The sequence below is a fragment of the Amblyomma mixtum genome, chromosome 2 (assembly GCF_055824585.1).
Source record: "Amblyomma mixtum isolate Tamu chromosome 2, ASM5582458v1, whole genome shotgun sequence".
NCBI lineage: Eukaryota > Metazoa > Arthropoda > Arachnida > Ixodida > Ixodidae > Amblyomma > Amblyomma mixtum.
Window position 1 is genome coordinate 40,232,409 of NC_143013.1, and position 24,882 is coordinate 40,257,290.

The 24,882-nt window shown below is 45.0% G+C and overlaps 3 protein-coding genes across 14 annotated transcripts in view; 1 reads left to right on the plus strand and 2 right to left on the minus strand.

The window, feature by feature from the left end:
• Positions 1–881, minus strand: part of LOC149359076 (midasin) — a 147,938-nt gene extending 147,057 nt beyond the window's left edge. For 2 of the 4 annotated variants that reach the window (XM_089571243.1, XM_089571242.1), the window contains exon 1: positions 627–881. In XM_089571243.1, the coding sequence (XP_089427369.1) occupies positions 627–755 (129 nt within the window). In that variant the 5' untranslated portion in view covers positions 756–881. The remainder of the gene's footprint in view (positions 1–626) is intronic. The other 2 variants (XM_089571245.1, XM_089571244.1) reach the window with 1 other exon arrangement.
• On the plus strand, positions 59–20,942 carry CPT2 (Carnitine palmitoyltransferase 2). 3 transcript variants are annotated; one of them, XM_089571258.1, is made up of 12 exons: positions 59–216; positions 1,288–1,480; positions 1,740–1,951; positions 3,533–3,592; positions 6,660–6,763; positions 7,731–7,864; positions 9,390–9,595; positions 10,250–10,523; positions 11,463–11,656; positions 15,701–15,870; positions 16,097–16,316; positions 19,896–20,942. In XM_089571258.1, exons 2-12 carry the CDS (start codon positions 1,302–1,304, stop codon positions 20,216–20,218), a joined length of 2,076 nt encoding a protein of 691 aa, XP_089427384.1. In that variant the 5' UTR covers positions 59–216; positions 1,288–1,301; the 3' UTR covers positions 20,219–20,942. The 3 variants fall into 3 exon arrangements, with proteins under 3 accessions (XP_089427384.1, XP_089427385.1, XP_089427383.1); XM_089571259.1 differs by lacking the exon at positions 59–216 and adding an exon at positions 248–513; XM_089571257.1 differs by lacking the exon at positions 59–216 and having other exon boundaries at positions 554–1,480.
• Positions 20,642–24,882, minus strand: part of Itpr (Inositol 1,4,5,-trisphosphate receptor) — a 78,260-nt gene continuing 74,019 nt past the window's right edge. For all 7 annotated transcript variants that reach the window (XM_089571251.1, XM_089571254.1, XM_089571252.1 and 4 more), the window contains one exon: positions 20,642–22,615. In XM_089571251.1, coding sequence (XP_089427377.1) covers positions 22,523–22,615 — 93 coding nt within the window. In that variant the 3' untranslated portion in view covers positions 20,642–22,522. The remainder of the gene's footprint in view (positions 22,616–24,882) is intronic.

Here is a 24,882-nt window from a genome sequence, read left to right on the forward strand (position 1 = left end):
AGACGCTGGCTGCAACAACAGATACCCCCCCTACGTTTATTGGAACCGGCCAGCGCTTTTAAACGGTAGCCGAAGGAGAGAAAGAGGTGCACGCGCTGTCATGCGCACGTGCCGAGCCGACGAAGCCGATGCACGATGATCTGGCGTGACAACGATACAGCAGACAGCAAGCAAATACACTGCCAACACGTGACCTCGTGGAGCGAGAAGCAGCAGGTGCGATGATTGACGGCGGTTGACAATGAGAAAGTGCACGATGATGCAATACCAAAAAATGTGATCTGAAAACGAAACTCTCAGCTCGTCAAAGGACCTCGTAGCTTTTAACGCGTCGTGATGGCAGGCCCGACCTCAACAGAGCATTTCTAAACGCGTCCTTACGAGACCAACTTTGGCTCAGGCAACGCTAATACGATACCATCGCTTCGCGTTTCATAGGTAGTTTACTAAGGATCACGTTAAGAAGCCGCTCATTTCGACACGAGCATCAACGATGACAAAGACGAGAACCAGGTCCGTCGCAGCCCATTCTGAATACCTTTTAAGGGTCGGGAGTTTTTTTGTTTTTTTTTCCTTGATGATCCATGCAATATTAAGAGCGCGAGTTCATTTCCACTTCAGCTTACCTCCTTGCATAGCCATTGATGTAAGCCGCGGCATGGTTTCCCTATGCGTTCACATAGAAGCGACACAGCACTGGCGAGGTCATAATTAGAAAGCACGCATTCACTCATGTCGTTGAACCTGTTGGCCATGTCACTGATCAGCCGGTTATGACATGATATTCTTCACTTGTCTCACCGTCGTAGCGACACTGTCACATTGAATTAAACACGTGCGTTCGTGCTGCACGACCACGGCAAAAGAAACAATGCTTGGCTTGGATTGATACGATCATGTCTTCAACCTCCAGAACTGAGCCGATCGTTGAAGCGAAACTAGCCATGCTGCTAGCCGCGGGAAGAGAACAAGCAAGAATCTGGGTTTGAGCTAGGCCCCCTCAGTTGGACTGGTTGGACCATTCGTTCAGTGCATTTCTGTCACAAATAGACTCTTTCACATTCATGTTATCAAAAGTGCGCGTGTTTGGCGCTCTTATGCTTGAACGCGACGCATGTGATCACGTGTAGCTGCTTGGTGGCTTCTCAGCTGTCCAACGTTCAACCTTCACGGCTTGGACCGGGAAACTTCCGTTAGAAAGTTGCTCGGGCGTGTTGTAAGCTCTGTAGCAGTTAATCATTCGTCTGTACAGGGCGTGCAAACCTTTTAGGCGCGCTTTCGTTACAGTGAATGACAAAAACATGGCAGCAACGCTAAGAGCTTGTCAGTTTCGAGGAGCATCAGATGTTTACAGCCGCACATTCCAAGTCCGAAACTTGACATTGTGCAAGAGGGTTGTGCCGCCAGCCTCTGTGTGCTTGCAAGAGAAAATACATCGGTCACCGATATGCCAACGCTCAGCATCTGGCACTGCATCTGGGTGGGTACACAATTCTTGTTTATCGTAATTAATCGCGAAACGGTTGCGTACGGGTGGCGATTTGGTCACTTGTATCGTTGGATTTGTGTTGTCATTGGTTTAGTTGTTGCGTGACTACGGTAGTGCGGCACCTCTTAACACAGGCACGCCACACGTGCTAAATGTTCTGTTCATGCTGTTTTTGATATATGCCAACTTATATATATATATCGAACTTAATTGCGGCATTCATATTTATACGTGTTTGGCGCGGTTTCAGGTCAGTGGACCACTCATCTGATGACTACCAGTTTCTGGAACGCAGCGTTTTGCCCACCATGCATTTCCAGAAAAGCCTTCCACGACTGCCAATTCCAAAATTGGAAAAGACTTGTGAGCGGTACCTGCGGGCACTGGAACCTCTGGTTTCTGGGAAAGAACTGGAGAAAACTAACGTCCTTGTCAATGCTTTCAAAAATAAGGAAGGTTCAGGTCAGCATGGATTTGCAATGTTATAGGCGTGCATGTTCTCATTTGTGTACGTTTATCTTAATTCAATAATATGAAATGTATATACCTTATCATACATTCGTTACCCATGAAAGCAAATTAGTGAACGATCGGTTCACTTCAGGATCGATTTCTTGCTGGAAGTGAGCGTGACCTGGCCCATGACGGTTAACTGTGAACACCACAAATGCTGGATACCAGGAATTACTTTTAAAATTCCCAGTCACTTTGCATCGCAGATGAAAATGGTGACTAAGCAGACTTAGTCAGGGGTACCCATTCCAGCTAGAGAAGCACTCAAGTTGAATTTCCTGCTGGTGTGACATTTTCCAGTGGAGCCAACTGGAAATGTAAATTTTCCAACTGGACGCAGGAACTGCTCCAGCTGGAATCGAAGGTATCCAGCTGGGAAAGTATGGGTACCAGTTCAATAATCCAGCTGAATATGTGAGCTTCTTTTCACCTGGAGTACGACTGGAACACTTCCTGAGCCTGGATAAAAGCTGCTGTTGCTTCTCTTGAAAAAAAAAAGTAGAGGTTGTCCTCACAGTGTAAAGTACTTGGTGTACCGCGAGCTGAGCTGGGGCACCATTGCATGATTTATAGACTGTGCTCTTCGCGTGTGAAGTGACTAGGAAACATTTGAAAAGTGCTTCACGGACCTATTCCATTAATCACATTCTGACCAGAGCTAGTGAGCAGCATGAAAAAGAATGTTGAATGTGCACATAGTGCACATAGTGCATCACTTCTTACACCTTGTGTTTGAAGTGATGGGTCTTGCCATGACTGAAGTGAAATTGTATTGTCTAGGCTGGGGGCCACACATCTGCACACATTCATTTTGATGTTGTCCCAGTAAGCAAGGCATTCACTGCTGTAAACTGGTTGATGCCGGAAGCCATTGGGTGCTTTATGTAGCACATTGCTTCATACTGTAACAGCTACCTTTAGTATATTGTATTGTGTATATGCATCAATGTTTGTGTGTGATAGCACTTGCCAAAGCTATGTTGACAGGGAAAATTTTGTCTTGCTTGAAGCCTTTAGCTTTGTCCTCATTTTTTTCCACTTAGGACTACAGGCAGTATAGAAAACCAAATTAAATCATCACCAAAGGATCATGTGTTTTTGAGCTAAACTTTTTACAAAAGTTAGATTTCTTTCTCTCCAATCTTTCGCTTCCTCTCCAAAGCTGAAACTGTTTTCAGCATGGTTTTCTTGTGCAGCTTTTAAAGCTCTAAGATCCGTAGAACCTACTGCTGAACTAGTTTATTCGTAAATATGCAACAGAAAAGGAACCGCAAAAGAAAGTGACCTCAAGGCGAGCTGAATGGAACAAGTAGTTATCTTGCTTCATCTGTCGTGTGGTCATCTTCCTTTGCACGTACTCGCCTCCAGCATCTGGCAGATGTGATGCCTTGTTCATTGCTTTTGGCTCCCACTTCCTTTTAGTTGTTTGCTTTGTTCTTGCTACTACTAGTGGATTTTAATAGTCTCTGCTGTCTGTGAAGTTTCTAAATTGTGTGCCGTCATGTCAAGTGCTGTATTCACTTTTGTCAGAACTGGACCAGCTGCTGAGAAAAAAGGACAAGGCAAACAAGCACACCAGCTACATTTCAGGTCTGTGAATGGCCCATGCTCTCAGCATCACTAAATTATGGTTATAAATATGAAAATGCCTCATTTTCATAATCCATTGTTGTTGTGCAGTGCATTATCCTGTTGTTAAATGCACATGATTTTAATTTTTCAGTTAATTACTTGCATTCAAGATTGCAGTTTATTGCATACTTGATTCCCTTAAAAATGCATTTGTAGAAGGCCTGGCTTGTCTGCTTTCTGTGAGTTCATTGTTAAATGTGGGCTCTGCAACTTAATTCGAGGTCGCATGTAACGATCCCATCTACGTCATATGATCTGTTAGTATAGATCACTTTATGACAATCATACCTTGCATGCAGCAATGTAAGCATGTTTAAAATGGAATGAGCCTTTGCAGAGTCACAAACCCGTTGAAGTGCAGGAATTATTGAATGAAATTGTGTTCCCTGATTTATGAGGTGCACCTGGCAAATGAAGGGGTCTGGTTCTTTCTTCTTCTCATGTGCAGGCAATCAGGTAGTTTCTTTGCCGAGAGAATTTCTATTTTTTGTTTCAATTCATCAAAAATTTTCACTGTAAGGTGACCATGGGACTCTATGCTGATTGCAAATCCAGACAGTGGGCTAACATGCATAGGTTAAAGTGTGGCTCCATCAAAAAGGGGTCTCCAGTGATTAGAGCTCAGGTAGAGAGGGAAAACTTTTTATTTTTCTCCTTCTCTGGTTTTAGAAAACCTGTTTACAATTCTTACTAAAAATTGCAATGAAATTTCTGAAACAATAGAGAAGAAATGTTCTGCACACCAATAAAGAGGAATAAAAATAAAGAAAAATAAAAAAATGGCTGGTGGTTTAGCATTGCTAAGCACATATTATTGGGGAAAAGCACAGTTGTTTGCAGGTGGACACCACTGCCAGGTATCTCAAAGCACGACTGAGCAGGGAGGAAGTTATGTGCCTATCCTTTCCTCAACATCAGCAGTCTACAACGCTGTCAGTGCCAATGCTAATGAACCCAATGAACATTGGCAGCCTATTGCTCCAGTGCCGCATTTTGTGCCTTAACGTTGTCAATGCCAACACATGCAGCGTACAGCTCTGTCAATACCGCCACATAGCTCAAAGCTCGATTGAGGTGTCTACTGACCCAGAGAGGCAGTTATGCGCTTTTCCTTTCCTGTCTATCTCAGAGGCTTCATGTCCACATGCAGGTTTTGCGGAGTAGGAGGCTAATAGTGCTTTCGCACTGGTTGCCTGCTTCAGATTTATGCACTTTCTACATTCTAGCACGGGGGGGGGGGGGTCTCAAATTCCTTGTCAATACTAGGTGGAAGCCCGAGACCCTTTGATACCTTCTGACTTTAAGCATCGCAAATATGTAAGAATTGACATGACCTGCTAGGTGCTAGAAGGAAACTGAGTGACAAGGAAATGCAGGGACCATAGGTGCATGCTTATTTCTTCAGGTGACAATGTTTGCTTTTCAGCCATGTAGTGGACCACTTATGGCACCCCTCAGGCTCAAAATTTCTGAGATGAGATAAACCCTTGGGCTCACATATCGAAACCTTTTGGCCTTTATGGGTACTGTAAGTGTTCCACTACAAGGCTCGGAAGGAAACCATCTGGCCGAACACTTTTGGCCAGGGCCGTGCCTCTGTTCTGCCCTTATTTTCCATTCACTCTGGTCACTGTCTTGCTCCCTCAGATGCTTCATTCAAGCCAAACAGCCAGAGTTACCAATAGCATTAGAACCAGTGGTACTGCTTCTCAGTGAGCCCCTTGTTCTATGCAGAGTCACCCTTTCTGTATCATCTTGTTTTCTTGTCTAAATGCTGTTACGATATGGAAGATCTACGACACACGGTGACTACACGAGCTAATATGCATGTATACACGGCCTATGCCTTGTCGGAGGTTCACAGGCCAAGGAGAACCGACTCATCAGCATGAATGCACAAACTCATTACTTGCTGGGTAGGGATATTCACCTCCATGTGAGCTTGTTTTCCTCTTTAGTCCTTTATTGATTTCAATGAAGGCGAAATTCTATAGGCTCGTTGTACTGTACGATGTCAGTGCACGTTAAAAGAACCCCAGGTGGTCGAAATTTCCGGAGCCCTTCACTGCGATATCCCTCGTAGCCCGAGTTGCTTCGGGACGTTAAACCCCAATAAACCAATAGACCATTACTGATTTCACGATAAGTGCAATGTTTCATCTGTTTTTTTTTTTTTTTGACTCTTGAAATACTAAATGCACATAGTTTGGCACATACATTTGAATGTATGAAGCTTGTAGGCTAAGCATGCTAGGTTCTTATGCATCAACATTAAGTGATGATGTAATCTCCAATTGAAACCGCAACAGTCTTCAGGCTTCTCTTCAAAGCATCAGAGGAGTGCAGAAAAACTAGACGGTGACTGTCATTGTTTGTGACATTTAAGATTTCCTCTGCCTTCACCCACATACTGTTTTGTGTCGTTTGATGCTGCCAAATAATGCTTCACGGTCTTAATCTTCGGCAGCATTGTTTTTTTTTCTCCGAGCATGCATTTCTGCATAGGAAATGTACCGCTGCTGTCGATGACTTTATCACCGGCCTCCCTACCTGCCACTGTGTACTGCAGATAGCCGGAACGCCGCTGCAACTTTATCAAGCAAATACATAGTCATTTTAAACGCTAGCGCAAAAACACGTGGTATGCTTTATCTGCAACTTTCACACATTTCACTCCTTTAAGCTCGTGAAATTCTAATACCGCTTCAGTTTCCCTTCAAGCACATGCGTGAAGCAATTGGTCTGCAGTAGAACCGTCACCAGTGATCACTTGCCTGCTTTGAACAGGCTAGAAACCGCAGTTATCAAGTATGTGCCTTGCATAAAGAAAACCTTGTACTATTATTTTTCTTTCAACATTTATTTTTGTTATATTGTTCACCTCTTTCTTGGAAACAGTGAATGCATCAATCATTACTACCATCTTCATTACAGGTGTGCTGTACTGTATTGACTGATCATGCATTTGTAGTCTTAAATCTGAGTAGTGGTGCATTGTCTAAGCTTGTCTATTTTTCTTCCTCAGGCCCTTGGTTTGACATGTATCTAACTTCTCGTAAACCATTGCCACTCAATTTCAACCCATTTTTGTCGTGGAAGGATGACAAGCGGCCAGCATATATGGATCAGGTGACAACATTTAGTCTCTCTTTGTGAGAATCCCATGCTTTCTTGCATGGTTCTTCTACTCCCCTTTTCTAAAGCATTAGCTTTCATCCTTTTTTTTTTTAATTAACAGCGTGCTTAATTACCAGCAGAATGCACATTACATTTCCAGAAGTTAGGTGATCTGCCATTTAATATTTCAGAACATAGTTGGAAGACAAAGTTGTTGAGAAGGAAGCTCTTTGTTATCTGTACTGTAGTATAGCTGCTAGCATTATTTTTTTTGTCAATTTTTAGCAAATATCAAGCAATTGGCGGTCTGGATTTAAGAGGATTTTGTTTTTATCCGACAACGATGATGTGGTGGATTACAGGTGTACCTGCAGCCCACTGATAATATCTTGAAATCAGAACATTTGCTTTGTAGAAGCTTGAGTTTCTGCTATAATTTGCAGTGCTAGTAACTACTAACCGTGCGTCTGAGTTGTTCTAGAAGGTTACCATGATGCTGATAATGGTCATAGCTTTGGTTGATTTCCTTATGGCTGTTGACAGCTCATTATAACTTATCACTCAGTGCCATTAAAGCTGAGATGCATAAGCATTACAGTGAGACCCACTTGGTGTCCAGCAGCAATTTCGTCTTCGCTATTCGATCAAATGCACTCTTATTGCAGCATTAGTAGGATAGGTAGCAGCTCCAGAGTAGCTGTACTGTGAGAAGAATAAGTCGGTTCTTTTTGTAAATCTATGCTGTTTTGTATAATTCAGTTGGAGCTGAATTTTATTGCTCAAATATTTCTTGCAAAAAGTTATCCATTATCATACGCTAACTTTAGTTTTTTTAACACATGAATTTCGTTTCGTCTTCAAATTATTCAAAGGTACTATACTTATTCAAATGAATGGCGCATTAATGTAATCTTTACCATCTTATTATCATCATGGCATTTTCACCAGTGTAGACACCGTGCTATGTGTTTCTACACAGCTTGTCCGTGCCAGCAACATGGTGATATCATCGCTGCGTTTCTTCCGGTCCCTGCAAAGCAGCCAGTTGGAGCCCATGGTGTACCACCTGGACCCCAAGAAAAGCGATACAGCGGCATACAGGCGCACCATCAAGTACAATGCTTTCCTCAGTCGGGAGAAGGGTATCAACGGAAAAGCAGCACAACAGGCCAGGACTAAGGGGCGGACGACACAGGTTCTCACTACTGCCTCACTGAATCTGTTTATTAGTGACTGCAATATATACCGACGAGAGGAAGAAAAAGAGCTCACTTGGCAGTGCTTGTGTTGTCTGTTCCTTTGTCCTCTGTTGCGCTGCCCTTCCGTTGATGCAAATGAACCAACTAGCCCAGGTTGCCGCTAGCTATGCAATATAAACCACCAGAAATGGGGCTCATTGGCAGACAGAGCAAGTGGCTCAGGGTGACAGGAGTGCTTCCGGTGTACCTTTATAATCTGAGCATTTTTTTGTCATTGTTCCAGCTACCCTGGTGGATGGCTAAGTAAGTTGGAACAGAGATGGGCTGATCTTAAGTTGCATTCCACTTCTTGCAGACAGCAAAAGAGACAGCTGGAGGAGAGACTGTGCATTATCTGCTTTAATGCTGGTTTCATAGTCTGTCAGCACCACCTTTATACCGGTTAATATTTAAAAATAGTTGTTTCCACAGCTGGATGCTGATTTCGAATAAAGGTGCTCCAAACCACTTACCAGAGCCTTTTTGAACATGACCCGCTGTGGTGAAAATTAACATGCAGAAAACCAAAGTAATGTTCAGCAGTCTAGCAAGGGAACAGCAGTTCGCAATCGGTAGCAAGGTGCTGGAAGTAGTAAGAGAATATGTCTACTTAGGGCAGGTAGTGACCGCTGATCCGAATTATGAGAGGGAAATAACTAGAAGAATAAGATTGGGGGGAGTGCATATGGCAGGCTCTCTCAGATCATGAATTGCAGTTTGCCAATATCCCTCATGAGGAAAGTCTACAACATCTGTATCTTACCGGTACTCACCTATGGGGCAGAAACATGGAGGCTAACAAAGAGGGTTCATCTCAAGTTAAGGCCAACACAGCGAGCTATGGAAAGAAAAATGATAGGTGCAACGGTAAGAGATCGGAAGTGGGCAGAGTGGGTAAGGGAACAAATGTGGGTTAATGACATCCTAGTCGAAATGAAGAGGAAGAAATGGGTTTTGGCAGGGCATGTAATGCGAAGGCAAGGTGGTCCTTAAGGGTAACGGAGCAGATTCCAAGAGAAGGCAAACGTAGCAGGGGGTGGCAGAAAGTTAGGTGGGTGGATGAGATTAAGAAGTTTGCGGGGATACGGTGGCCGCAACTAGCAAAGGACAGGGTTAATTGGAGAGACATGGGAGAGGCTTTTTCCTGCAGTGGGCGTAGTCAGGCTGATGATGATGATGACGAAGAAGAAGAACAATAAATAAGGCAGAAATTGAAAATGCCACAGCTACTGAAAAAGACTGCAAAAAAACCTTGCAGCACGAAGTGTTGAAGGGGTTTGCTAATGGTTTGTCTATGTTTTACCCAAAGACTGAAGTCTTTGGGTAAAGGTAAGCATAGTATAAAAGACAAACATTCAGTTGAAAGCTTATCATTCATTGAATGACTTGCACGCTTGCAGAATGTTACCAGAAGCCCTTGCATGGTATGTGAGTGCCTTGGTCTGGAAGGCTTATCCCCTCGACATGAGCCAATTTCGCAACCTCTTCGCAAGCACACGCATACCACAGATTGGGCGTGACAAACTTCAAGTTTTTCCAGACTCCAAGCACATAGTGGTGATCCGCAATGGCCATTTCTACAGTGTGCAAGTTTTAGATGACAAGGGTGAGTGCAGCACATTGTGCAGATGTGTTCTTCCTAAAAGAGACCACAGTCCTGCTGCAGTAGTGTATACCAGTATTCTGGTGTAGCCATACACCGGCCACCAACAAACACTAAACAGTGATAAGATAGATATTTTTGCAGCAACATCATCACATGTTGTCATGCTGTCAGTACTTTGCAAAGTAATTGGTAATGTTTCTGCTCTCATCACTTCTCATGACTGGAGCATAGTTATCATTGGGTAAAGACCTCTGCAAGTGATGTATGCAATGATCTCTGCACCAGTTATAACACTCAATACAGGCAATTTTAAAACTGCAGTGTACAGTAGTAATGTACAAATTCTAGAGTCTCCTAGCATGTCTTACTGAATGCATCACATATTTATTAAGGATTTCTTGTTAATGCTCCAGATCCATTCCATATCTAATGGAGTGTCTCTTGCCACAGCTTTTGCCTCGCAGCAAATCGTTTCTCTCGCCTATCGTCAATGTTTCATTCAGAGGCATATTAGCTCGTAGTCGCCTTCAAGCAAGAAGGAATGCTGCCCTTTTGTTCACTGCTCTATTCTTTTTCCGCCGGCAAGGAACAGTAATAATCGCAAGTTTGCTCGTCTCCCTTACAGCCCAAGTTACAAGTTGCCATTTGTTCCAGGCAACCTGTTTACGCCCGAGCATTATCAAGCATGCCTGTGCCGCATCATGACTGACACACGGCCCCCACCTGCTGTTCCCGTGTCAGCGCTGACAGCGGGGCCTCGGGACGACTGGGCTCGCGCTCGTGATGACCTTCTGGCTGCTAACAACGAAAGCACCCTGCGGAGCATAGACAGTGCCTTGTTTGTTCTCGTGTTGGATAGTGAAGAGTTCCAGGGCACGGAACAGGAAAAGATAGCGCATCACTTTCTTCATGGCCCCATTCACAACAGGTGGGTCCTTCACGAGAGCTTGACCATTCCATGAGAATTGAAAATTTATTAATCATACTGCTTGCAGCTAAGTCCATTTTATGGTATGTTCAGTGAGTGCATTGCAACATTCCAGACTGAGATTGGTTCTGAATGTATTTTTCCAACTTCTCATACCTTCCTGAGGCTGAGCGAGATCACCACATGTGCTTGCTAGCATTTCATATTAGCATTGCACTCGTACAGCCTTTGTACCTGCACAATCATAGTTTTCTTGAAAAAACATAAATATTGCCAGTATTGCTAACAGTGTTCATATTTGTATTTCTTGGAAACAAATGTACAAAAACTTTAATAGACGGTTGTGTTAATAGACAGTTGCGTGCAGTGGAAAGTTACCCTTGGTACACATCTGTAGCATGACTTATTCACTAGCACTTGACATGTGCTGGAGATGCTTTTGGTGTCTGCAGCACGACCTGTTAAAAAGCTAAGCCGGGCGTTTTTGGTGCTGATTTGGTGCAAAGATCCAGAAGGAACAGTGAGATCTGAATGTGATGCATTTATTACCTGTTGGTGAACAGCTCTTCAAAGCTGTACTAAACCTCCCTTGCTGATGGACTTGCATTTTACCGTTCCTTCTGTGAACCTAAGGGACGAGTTTGCTGTATCAGCAGAACCCTTTTAAATATAGTGTGAATGAGTTGCCAGCTGACTTTACACTTGAATAACTCCTTACCCTCGAGAACTTATTGCATATTGTGTCTAGGTAAAACTTAACAGGAGTTATAGAAGTGGAAGCAACAGTGTAGAGAACTTAGTGAGTTAGACTTAAAATATTTTACAGTATGAAAGAGGAGTATGTCTGCTCAATTCAGCTTTTTTTTCCTCTTTCACACTTGGAAAACTAAACTGAAAGCCAGCCAAGACATTATAGCAGTTTGCCTTGCATCATTTCAGGTGGTTTGACAAGTCCTTTTCGCTGCTTCTGACAGCCGAGGGACATGCGGCTCTTAATTTTGAGCACTCTTGGGGTGATGGCGTTGCTGTCCTGCGTTATTTCAATGAAGTCTACACGGACAGCACTGAACGGCCTTGTGTTCACCCAGGCCAATCTGCAAATATCAATCCTGAGCCTTACGTTCAGCGGCTTGGTAAGTTAGCCCATCTTGTGTTGTATTGCGCAAGCGCCTGTATATTTAGTCTAATGCGCGTATCTATGGTGCACACTGAGATGTCACTTTTATTAGCACTTTCAAGTGACACAGTCTTCAACTGTATCAAAAATTGAGGCACAAAAGAATGCAAAGTGATGCAGAGAAGTAGCACCGAGACCAAGAGCAGTAAAGGTATTTCAGTAATGCCACCTTGGGGCACAGCATTGTTGAAATACAAACGTCTGGCATGTAGCAGTTGATAGGAGCAGAGTTAGGAAATGGCTTTGCTCGGTTTGGTTCCATGCACAGCTGCATCAGCCCCGGGGATTCCAGGGATTCTTTCGCATTGCAGAACTGTTGCATTCACATGCGGCTGTCTATCTGAAAGCTTGTCTATGTGAACTCTTCGTGTCTAGTCAAACGCCAACACACATGGAATGCGAAACAAGCCGTATGGTCAGTGATGATGATGGCAATATGGCCGCACCTTTTTTGAATGGACGATTATACCACCTCAATGTGGACAGCCATAACGCACATCCACCAAACTTGTGAATTTTCCAAGAATTTTTCAAACGTCAAGTAGAAGTATACATGCTGACAAAATAAACAATAATCTATTTTCCACGAGTTTTGCCGGCTTTTTTTTTTACTGTAATTCGTGACTTCCATCTTTGAATAACAGTTTTCAAGGACTTTCAAGGGTTAAGAAAAAAAAATCTATTACTTTCAAGGACCTGTGCGCACCCTAGTTAGAATTGAAAATTGCAGCAAGAAGTATTACGAGGGACTTGACTGATGGAAAATGCTGAGAAACGCCAACAGTTTTTCAATTTTTTTTTTTTTTTTCCACTGAAATCTGTCTCGTTGAACTTATGGGGTTTTAATAGAGGAGAGATAAATACGTTCTCCCCGTTTAAGCGCGGCTGACCCACTTCAACACCGCCGGACCCCACCCCGTGATCGTGCACGCCGACCACGGTGGGCCTTGCTCTGTGGGAACAAAGGAATGACACTCTGGCTGACACAAACATGGCATTTATTGCTACAACAACAATAATGCCAGCTCACAACAAAATACGCTGAGGAATCGAGGATGTCCAACTCACCAGCACGGTTACGAGCAAACATACGCCCACACTAGGGCAGGGGAAAACTCGGGAGGCCGGATGGGACGAGCTGTGGGAAAATGTCCCCCCCCCCCCCCCCCCCCCATTAGGCTTCGCCATTCATCCCGCCGCCGAAGAGCGGAGTGTCGCGCGTAAACGGCAGCGAGCGCGCGCTCAGCAAACACGCCATCTTTGGCGCTCGTAGAGCCACCCAGTGGAGCCACCCGCTTGCTGTCCTGTGCACATCATCTTGCTGCTGCCTGCTGCAACGGAACTGCTTGTATCCTGTTTGGCATTTCCATCCGAGGCAGCCGTTGCGATACCAGTCAGCAGTCACCTCCGGCTGCTGTTACCCTGGCGACTACTGCAGAATCCTGGCCTGCACTTTTCAACCAGCCTTCTCTTCGCAGGACTGTGGACACGTAGTCCACGGGCCATGCGAGTCACCTCAGGGAAGACCTTCAAGCCACCTTCGGAATACCGCGGAAGACTGCGTGGACGCTGTCAGCGTGACCTCCGCTGCAAGACCTGCCTTAAGTGCATGAATACCAGGAGACTCCTCCATAGCATGTACTTGCAGGCGCGTGGGTCTATTTAAGGTTGGGGAGATGTGGGGATGCGCTTTACTCGTCCCCTGTGGTTCGCTTCCCCACAGTGCACCCTCCTTAGCCGTGTTAGTTACTTTAACTAACAAGGGAGGGCGCTGGCATCGCAGCGACACGAGCTAACAAGGGAGGGCGCTGGCATCGCAGCGACACGAGCGCCACGGATGGCTTGTTTGCTGCACGTGCATGGAGGGGTTGACGGCCCTTTTTGGCTCGCGATTGCACTGTGTACGGACGCACTGATGCGAGCTCCGCTCTTCGCCAGTGGGCGCGAGGCCTCATGGTGGGAACATGCTCCTGCCAGCTCGTCCGGCCTTGGGAGTTTCCCCTTGCCCTAACGTGGGCGAACATTCACTCATGACCGTGCTGGTGAGTCGGACATCCTCGATTCCTCAGCGTATTTTGTTGCTAGCTGGCGTTATTGTTGTTGCAGCAATAAATGCCTTGTTTGTGTCAGCCAGTGTGTCGCTCCTTAGTTCCCTCAGAGCAAGGCGCGCCGTGGTCGGCATGCACTCGGTAGCGCTCGCGACCACGGGGTGGGGTCGAGCGGTTTGAAATGTGTCAGCCACGGTTAATTGGAGGAGAACGTATTTATTTCCCCAGTTAAAACCCCGCAAGACTAAGGAGGAAGTTGAGAGGAGCAGGTGGAGGTACGGAAGAACTCCTAGTGCAGACCCCACTGCATCAGTCGGAATGATCACCTGTAAATTTTTCATTGGAAAAATTCATGCTCAGGTACATCCAGTGTTTGTGACACAGAAGTTAATCACAGTTGCCCAAAAACGCTATTTAATTTTCATGGAACGCCATTGACGGCATGCCGACATAGTTATCAGCCCTTTCAAACATAAAAAAATGTCAGGAACACTGAATGTATTGAAGTGTTGAATTTTCCAATAAAAGTGAGTTGAAAGTGCAGCCAAGTATGTTCCTCGTCGGGTATGTTCCTTCAGTTTTGTCTTCATTTTTTTTCGATCTGCTGTTATTCTACATCTGTGCACTGCTACATTATTTCATATGCATATGCGACAACACATGACCGTGGAAAAGAAACTGTAGTTGAATTTTGATGGCTCAGACTTAAAGGGGGTATGAAATTTGTTTTAATCATGCAGAGTTCAAACTGGAAGAGTCCAGTCAGGCTCCCTTAATACATGTGATGTTGACAGAAAAGAAGGATCAGTTTAAATAAAGCAGAAGTCTGAAATAAGCAAGTCCAATTTTACGAGATTTTTCTGTGCCACTGTGCAGCCAATGGAGTCCTTGCAGTGGAGTAGCTGAGGTGGCGTACCTCAGAGCATTTTCCTTTGCCAAATGCTCTTGCACACTGTGCACTGTGTCTTAGCACTTTTCCTGGAATTGCTTTTTCTGTAGTACACATCCGACTGTCTGCCTATGCGTAAACTTGTCTTTCAGTTTGCTTTCCGAGTAGTGATTGCAGGTCCACGCAAATGTTTTCCTCGGGTCATTTACACCCTTAATGGCTAGTGATGAGCTGGGAGGCTCAGTTCATCGCCAGTTATACCTTCTCAGTGGCTGACGGCAGGCGCTACTGGTCATTCGTGTCGAGGGTTGTGTGCATGTTTTGTGGCAAAAAGCACATCTCAGTCTTTTTCTTTGTTTACAAGAACATGGTCTGCCGTGCTGGTGCCACACTGCACGTAGGATTACAGCATGGGGCAGCAGTCATGCATGGAAGCCACTGAAAAGGAAGACTGCAGATTAACACTGTCATCTTACCATGCTGTATCTCATTTTTCTTCTTAAAACGTCACATGTGTTGGTGGTACACCAGCAATCTGTGAGCCAACATGATTGCAAGCTATTTTTATGTGGCGTACCAATGATGTCATAGCAAACTTGGTGCCTTTCAAAATCAGTATAGAATTTGCTGCTGGGTGTACTAAACAACAATGGATTGTTTGTCATACACTGGAGCAGATGGGGTTCCGCACCATGATTTCTGAATCAGCAGCTACTCTGTGAAATCAGAAACTTACATTTCATGTCAGTTGTGCATAAACGTTGTGCCCTATGCTCATTGAAAGCTGGGGGTGTTGGCAGTGGCGAAGAGCATTGCAACAGGTGTAGGAGTTGGACTGGCATCCAAAATTAAGCCACAGGAAAGATCAATGCTCGGTTCTTTCACAGCATGCACTCAATGCCACGGCACATGACATGAAACAGTGCTGCTTTCGTATTGTTTTTGAGCTAAAAAATGTCCTTTCCTTACGTATATTAGCACCATTTACATTAGTCGTACTCATTGAAGCTTTGCTGAAAACTGCTGCAGTGATTTCTTGCTGCCTTTCCCTTGTCACACGCAGATTTCCTCTTGAGCGACAGCGTGAAAGAAGCAGCGCAGAAGGCCCAACAAAACTATGAAGAGCAAACAGGCAGCCTTCAGCTGGCCGCTATGGTGCACAGTGGCCTCAGCAGGGACCTCATTAAGAAGAGCAAGCTGAGCCCAGATTCAGTCATGCAGCTTTCTTTTCAGGTACTCATCACTAGGAGCAGTTGAGCTCTTTCTAAATTGAGCCAGATCTGGCAAGCATCCTATAACTTGTAATTTTTTTTAACATTCTTGAGCATCTGGTAGGGACTTGAAACCAGTTCTGATGTTTGTGAGCATAGATGACATTATTTAATGACAGTTATGCTTGAGAAATACTTTCTGGCAAATACTTGTGGTGCACATCTTGATGTCTCAAAAATTCATGTAGTTGGCCTACTTCCTGGCACATGGAGGCACGGCACCCACATACGAATCCTGCAGCACATCTGCTTTTAAGCATGGACGAACAGAAACGGTGAGACCTGCGACAATGGCAACAAAGCGTTGTGTGGAGCTGCTCAGCTCGAACAAAAACCTGAGTCTTGCTCGGCCACTTCTGGAGGAATGCTCTCGAGTTCACGGCCTGCTTACAAAGGAGGCTGCCATGGGTAAGGCCCAACTGCTTCTCTAATCGTCTAGTCAATGAAAAACGGCGCGGTTATGGGCTCCAGGAAGGTGCGTTTGCATGCTCCTGTGAGTAGATTGGAGAACTAAGTACGAGAAGAGGCTTGTTTCCGCTTTTTCAGTTCCTTAAATCTTAATGACACATGTTAGCAGGCTGTCTGGTAATGATATATTCTTAGAAGAAAATGTTTATCAGAATTCTTGCAACAAGGCACAAAGGGAAGTTTTTTAGATAGCTGAAACTTTGCCTTCCTAAGTGATCAGGGCACCATAGTTCACCTGTTGGTTATTAACATGGAAGAAATGTATTCCTGTGTGAAATTTTTAATACAAACAAAGGTTGTATTGAGCACCTCCTTTGTACCAAAATTGTGACACAACTGTGTCGTAAGAATTCTGGTTCCACATAGCTTACATATGCTAGTCAAGTTGGACGCTAGCTTGTGACAGTTACTGCATCATTTCCTTTCCTCAAAAATCAATTTTCATATCAAAATTGTGATGCACCCATTCCTTGTTTGGTTTTGGTTTGGTTTTATGGGGTTTAACGTCCCAAAGCGACTGAGGCTATGAGAGACGCCGTAGTGAAGGGCTCCGGAAATTTCGACCACCTGGGGTTCTTTAACGTGCACTGACATCGCACAGTACACGGGCCTCTAGAATTTCTCCTCCAAAGAAATTCCAGCCGCCGCGGCCGGGATCGAACCCGCGATTGTAGGGGTGTTTGTGTGTGGGGGGGGTCCGTGGTCGCACTCTCTCTGTCCACATGTGTGGGTGTTTGAGAGAGAGAGTGTGTGTGTCAGTGCACCCAGGGACGTAATGCTTTTGCATTCTCACACCTAAGCAGTCTTAAGTGTCTCTGCAAAATTTTTTTTTGTCAGTGACGAAGGTCATTCGTAAATTGTCAGTGTTGCATGATTCTCTTTCAAATGTTCATCTCTCTGCACATGCAGCTTGTTTAAAGGGACAAGGAAATGATATTTACCAAGGTTATGTAAATAAGACCGATAGGGATTCCATCACTTGTCACCCGACTGCAAGAATTTTGGAGCTAGCAGCAGTAGCACCGAAGATATTGGCAATTAAAAATGACACTCCTCCTCTTAAACTTTTGCATGTCGGCATACCCAAAAAAATTACAAAACCAGGTTGGCACTGCACCCCGCCCATTGAATACATCACACATTGCCACCCGGTACAGTGGCTGCATCCGCTTGCATACGTTTCACCGCTGTCATTGCGAGAAGCCACAACGTCTAGAGGTATGCCCTGCGCAGAAACCGGCACTGAAGGCAGCAATGACAGCAACAACTTGTCGCCGACACACGTGCCAGCTGCATTCTAAAGAGGAAGGAGTAACAAGGGAGTAGGCTGTCCTCTAAGCGCACTCGCTTTTATAAAAGGGTGTGTGCTAGAGAACACCTTACTCCCTTATTGGCGTATTCATGTTTAGGATGTACAGGCAGCAGTGCAGGGGCATCGTTCCCCTTCCTTTTCAGTCCAATCACGCCTGGCGGCCATGGAGACGGTACAAAACAAACAACAGTCCTCCTACAGGAAGTATAGTCGGAATGTCATGCTAGCTATGAATGGCAGCGTTGGGCCCTCTAGAAGTGGCATATACCGTCGCTATGCGAACATCGATTGGCCCACGAATTTTAAAAAACACTGCTTTTAAAAATTAATTGCCAGGTCCATTCCAAGAACTCATACTTAATGTGAATGCTGCGAAGCATTTATTCTACACTTTGAACAGTGCTAGCTTATTGCTGCACTTTTCCGGCATTGCTGTCCTTTGTGTTTCACGTATCAATGAAGTTTAATGTCCTTAACGTCAGTAGAAACGTGGAGCGTAAATACTTATAATCAGGTAGCCACATTTAGCTGATTACGTGTACTCTAGCTCACATTGAGTTCCAGCCATTGATTTAACATAAGTTTCATGTTTGTGGTGCATAAATGGTGCATTCAATGCACATATTTCAGTAATGCTCTTCTAAGCTCTCTACAACTGTTAGTTATTAAGACTATCACTAAAAAAAAAAAAAAGAGGCAAGGTTCAAGCAGGAATGGCTGAATTAGTGGTCTTCAATCCAATTTGCTATACAGTGGAACCTCGATTATACGACGTTCAGGGGACCGCGCGAAACCGTCGTATAATCCGGGTGTCGTATAATCGAAAATCAAAGAATGCGGCCAGTGGCGCTCGGCCTTGCGCCGAAAACTGTTGACCGGCTTCAAGCCCGCGGCAAGTACGCCAATCAGATTAAAAAAGACAAAACCCAGCATTTGTTTGAAACAAATTTGCAAAAAAATCGGTAATTTTTTTTTTTTTTGCACCTTTGCCCAACCTCGGCACATCAACTTTCTTTCAAGGGCTGCCACGTCTGGCAGTAGGTCGCCAACATCGTCGCGCGCGCAAGCAAAGCGCCGGATGTTGTCGACGCTCTGCAACACCTCCGCATAACTAGGAATGGGAGCGCAAACCTCTGCATCGTTGTCCACTTCGGAAGTTTTATCGTGGGGCACAAGCATCCATTACTTCCATTACAAAAAGCGCCGTGGACGCCGCTGTCCTCGCTTGGGCGAGCGCGGCCTCGCCCGCTTATCTGTTTTTTCATCAGCGTCGGCTCCTGCAGACGCATCTGTTGCTGGGACGCGCGTCTTATCTTTTCTCTTTATCTTTCCTCTGATCTTTTAACTCTCCTCGGCAGCGGTGGTGGCTTGGCTCATGCCAGTAGGCGGGCCCGTGTGCTTTCCTTTTCATCCTTCTCTCATCGCAACGACAACACGCAGGCCGCGCCTCCTTGGGACTCCGACTGCACAGGCTCGACGAAAAAGAGAGCAAGTGCACTTGGCGTCCTCGGCAACGCTCTCTTCCGCGCAAAAACGGGGGTGCTTAGATTCGCATGCAGTTTTTTTTTTTTTTTCAGAAATTTTTTTCCGAAAATAGGGGGGGTGCTTAGAATCGCGAAAATATGGTACATCCCGGCCTGCGTTTGCTGACGGCCTTTTTTGACGGACGGTACGAGCCAGCCGTCGTACGAAGCGGGGTCCTTCTAAAATTTGCGTCGTATAACCGAGGTTTTTAATGCATTGTCTCTATGGGGGTTTTGCCGGGACCGCACAAATTCGTCGTAAAATGCGGGTCGTCGCATGACCGGGGGACGTATAATCGAGGTTCCACTGTATGTAGGCAGGCTGTAAACTGTAATGCCCTGTCCAAGTCTTGTGTGCACTTGAACTGAAATTGATATTATAAACTTAATATTTCGTCACACAAATCAGATTCAAAACAAGGAAAAAAGTGACGGCTCAAATATATGCCAATGTACTTCCTTGCTGGGTGTGTACCAGAGAGGTTCCACAATGTGCTCTGCAGGGTGTTGCACCTGGTGTGTGTAGGCTATAGAATGGTGGACCACCAGGTTGAAGCTGTTTTTTACAGCAGTCAGTGCAGCAGCTGCTGAGAAGCAAGCATTCTTGCGTATTTACTGTTCAATTATATGTGGGCTTTTTTTTTTCGTGCAATGTGACCAAGATGTGCCTGTGTTTGTATGCAGGTCAGGGCTTTGACCGTCACTTGTTTGCCCTGAAAGTCTTGGCTGAAGAGAAAGGCTGGACCCTGCCCGAAATGTATGCAGACCCATGCTTTGAAAAGGCCAATCAGTTCATTCTGTCAACATCAACATTGTATGGAGTGGCTTTCAGTGGCGGCGGCTTTGCTCCTGTTGTGCCCGACGGCTACGGCATTGGCTACGGCATGGTGGATGACCAGCTGGGAGCCCTGGTCAGCGCTTACAGCCCACACAAGGATGCCAGACAATTCTCTGGATGCTTGTCCGAGGCTCTAGATCGTATCTGTGTTGCCATGAAGGGATCCTAGGACATCAAGGAAGTGCTGGTAAAGGGAACAACCAAGACTAGCATGCTACGTGTGTTGCAGTTTTTCTTTACTGGCCTTCAGCTGCTTGATACTAAGTGAGTGCAAGACTCAAGATCATTCCTTATGAGAGATGATTTTGCTATGGTGGTACGGTATGAATTCTACTCTTTTTACTCATTTCTTGATGTACTGCCAGGCACACTAGCTGTAAGTCTTGACTGGACTGTGAATTGTTACGGAACTTTTCATATCCTCAAGGCAGTGATTGAGATTACACTCAGGTATGCAACAACACAGCAGAGGCAAACTGTACAGTTGAGCCGACTGAACTTCCCCTGCTTAATAGCTGCAGGGGCAGATGGTTTCAGTTGCCTGCATTACAGTGGGCATATATGATGAGGAAGCAAGGAACATGCAAGAAGACAGATTTACATACATGTATATATTGATACTTTGTACACTTGTAAAAGACAATAAGAAAGTATTTTCTTGATCGGTGTGCTGCAATAAATACCAATCTCTCTCATTTTCACTGACTAGTGGGAGAAAGAACGTTTTACAAAGTAGAGCACTTCTTTCAGATGCATGCACCGTGAAATAAACTCGTTCACAGAGAAGGAGAAATTCTGGCTTCAAATGACCGGCACACAGTGCTTTCAGCATCAGATGTAGTTCTATGACACATCGTTACCAAAAAATAAAACGACTTTTGTCTATAAACACACATGTTGCAATTCTTTGCAAAATTTAGACTACTGACATTGGTGGCACAGGTTTTGCATGTTCACAGTGCTAAGTGCTTAAAAACGCAACCAAGCCTGTAAGTGGCAACAAAGCACCATAAATGGCATCAGATCAGGCAATGGTTAAAATTAAGAAACTTGCAAGAGCCAGTGGTGCCATTAAAGGCATTCACTTTCTGCAAGCACTTGCTCCGTAAGAAAAAAACAATGCGACAGTTGATGAGCTGCCGTCATGGATATCTCTTGCCAATACTTGGGTAGCACCTTCTAGACAGTAATGTCATTTCTAGCACTCAGTCATTGCAGTATCGCATGAGAAGTCATTGCTAATGTGCAAGATTTTTCTTCATGACAAAAACTTGTGCGTGCATTTGTTAAGAAGTCTGTGCACGAGTGTGCATCAAAAAGCACCTACCGACAAAATAAAACAGAATGATGTAACAGTCTTAAAACATGCACTAAAAAACAGGCTAAAAACAGAACTATGCAACAGATCAACAGAAAAAATAAACACCTACATGTAGAGATTGTAGGAAGAGAGTAGCAAACAGCCTGCAGTAAGCCTTCCTCAGATTTTCAGAGGAAGAGAAGGAAAAAAAAAAAAAAAAGCTAAGCCATGCAAACAAAACTGGACCCCAAGTAGTTGTTCTCTTCTGCTTTGCTTAGTGCAGCATGTGACACAAGGTTTAAATTATATTGCGGCTGCACTTTGCTGAGTGAGGGATTCCTATTGCAAGGTGATGAACATGCTGTGAAGTAAGCAAACTTCACTGGGTGCACCTTAGGCCACCACCAGGGGCACTGTGCAGAAAAGAGGCCTGTTCAATACCATCACTGCCCTGCCCTTCACACCCACACAATACAATTTGCCACAGTCACAGACAGTGAAAATACTGAATTATGCAATAATGGCAGCAAGACCCACAGTTCGTACCGATACATGTGTTGTGTGCAACATATTCTACCACTATTTTGACAGCACGCAGTAAGTCTGCAGCTAAGTAAAACAATAAAAACAAGAATTAAAAATTTGTCCGCAGACCAGAGGGGGCAAGATGTTCGCACACGTCGAAGTCAGAAATTGTTACTTGCTCCAGGAGAGAAAATTTCTTCCTTTCACCAAGATTGTTGGAAAAAATCCCGCATTAGACGAGTGGAAACTGGATCATTCCATACTTCACTGCAGGTACCAGTGTTGACATGAGATGAGGGAGCCACAATTTCTGCAGGGATGGCGATGAGAAGAGATTTGAAATGACAGCTGAAAGACAGAGAGAGCCCATGTGTCTTGTGTGCACGGAAGAGGGCATGAGAGAAAGACAAGTGGCCCCTTCCTTCACAGACGCTCTGTGCAAGTGCGAGTAGAGCAGCTCTTGTGGCCCTTGCAAAACGCCACTACCACGCCAGTGGAAGACGCATGGTCCGTTTCGCTCTGCCAGTCCCACTATCACCACCGGGGCAGTGACATAGCAAGCATGCCTTGTGTAGTAAGCCAAGTCAGGCTCACTCAGTGGTGACCTTCTGTGTGCTGAGTTGCACTTTCACATGAACCACGCGAAAGTCAGTGCATGCTCAGGCTGGCGGCAGCCAGGGGCACTGAGTTGGGGTGAGCCAGGAGTCCCAAGCGCTGCTTGTGCTTTCGCTGCTCTGTCATCTGCATCACACACAACAGATATGGTTGGGAAGTGCCTTCAAAGTCTCATGCTTATGCCCAGAAAAGCAAATGAGGCCGCGGCGGTCGGGTTCGAACCGGGGTACTCCAACTCGTCTACCGAGCCAGATTACCCGGGAGTACCCGACTGCGGCGGCAGCGTTTCAATAAAGGTGGAACACAAAAGGCACCTGTGTGCTGTGGGATGTCAGTGCACGTTAAGATTCCTAGGTGGTCGAAATTATTCTGCAGGTAACTACGGCACCTCTTTTTCTTCTTTCACTCCCACTTTCCTCCCTTCCCTTACAGTGGTTCAGGTGTTCACTGAGATACAGAGACAGATACTGAGCCATTTCCTTTCCTCAAAAACAAATTTGCCAATTTTGTAGTCAACTGAATTGATATTAAGATCAGTATGATGAGAGGAAAAGGCATCAATCATTAATCAGCGGTTCAAAGCAAGGCCTAATGGTTGCGTGGATGAATAAATACGAGTCAGACAAGCAGTCAGACAGGCACTACGCTTAAACAGAGAACAAGGAAAAAGTGAACAAGCATAGCACATTGATGACAGGACGCACTATTAAAGATGTATTTTCAATGCTTGCTTGTCTTCTGTGAGGTGGAAGTGTGTACGTGGTCGAGTGTTGCGCAGTGTTGTGCATAGCTGAACAGCAGCTACAGTGTGGGAAATTGCATGTGGACACTATGCCGCACTGTAGTTGCATGAACTGATGCTGCCAATGAAATAAGCATGTCCCAAAAACATCTCTGATGATGCCCAGTGCACTATTCCACATCTTCTGTAGTGACCATGCCCGCAAGTGGGACACAGCCCTATAGAGGATTGGCACTTATCTGTTGCTCGCTTTTGTTTTTGGACCACCCAATACTGCATCAAGAATGGGTTCTGGGTGTTATCTGAAACTAAGAATTCTTTTACTATTATGTTATGATTTCCACAACAACAAAAATTCTGCAACAGCCAAGCAATGCTATGCTACCGCTTAACACAAAATTTCCAGCGAAAAGCTGCAATGCTGCCAGTCTCAGCATGTCATTACTTTCATTTCTTTTGCAGCGTATTATCACCTGTTGTCCCTTGGCTTTGACATAGCTGCGTTTAGCTCCGACGTGATGCCAACAGTGGCTGGAGACTGCTTACTAAAGGCCATCATGGATGAGCTCCCTATAACCAAAAAAGTGTATGTGCAGCCTTTAATTATGCTGGACTCAAGATGTTACGACCCACTGTTAACCAAGTAGAATAGTGCAACGTTAGAACCTAACCAACCTCTAGCTGTGCTGGGGACTGCTTATCGGAAGGCCATCACAGATGAGCCCCCATAGCAGCTTTTCGTTGAAAAAACAATGTGTGAGCGAACAGAATTTTACAAAAGATGCTCAAATCTGCTATTTTTTATGTAGTTGAGCCTGCTTAAGCCAAAGCTATGGCTTGTAGTATGCACAAATAACTAAATAGTGGAAAGCTAGAGGCCCCACTTCACTTGTAAAACCAATTTTTGTTTTTGTTCAATCGTGACGAAGGCATTTTTAGAAGTGCGTGTATGTGATATGATGTGTGTTCCTCCACTTTGTCTTTGTCCTGTGCATAAACGTAGCACTGATCTGACTGAGATTTAAGCATCTAGGCAACTTTTCCTACCATTAATACAGTCATATTTCTGGCTGCAGCGTTTCAGTCTTTCTTCAAACCAAATGTTATACAAAAAACGGCCTTCTCTTAAGCTAACAATAAGCCTTGTGAGTGCAAGTCTGAGATTAAAGATGCAATTATGCGACATACAACACCCCTCTCTGGCAGGTGGCCTACCTGCCACAGTGGGCAGGTTGCCAGCCAGAAATGGCCTCACACCACTCCTGGTGCAGTTCTGCAACTGTTAAGCGATGCACCACTGCCCTGCAATAGCAGGTGCTGCCACCACTGGGGCTTGCAAGGCCTAGGTTGCCCTTCCTGAGCAACCTCAAGGTCACGGGGAGAGGCTTCAAACATCAGCGAAATCTGAGATCGGTGGTATTAGTGTTTGCGCAATAAAAATGAGGCAACATTGATGTGTACAAGGGTGACAATACTACAAAGGGTGTGACATTTCACTCTGGGTCAGGATGCACACACAGCATCAAGCTACCCACTACTGTTGCCAACATGACATGTCAGTGGTCACAGATGCTGAAGCAGCAGCCAGACTTCCTCAAATTTGGCACCATAAAAGAAAGCAGAGAGGTTAAATGGGGTCCTAATCATATCA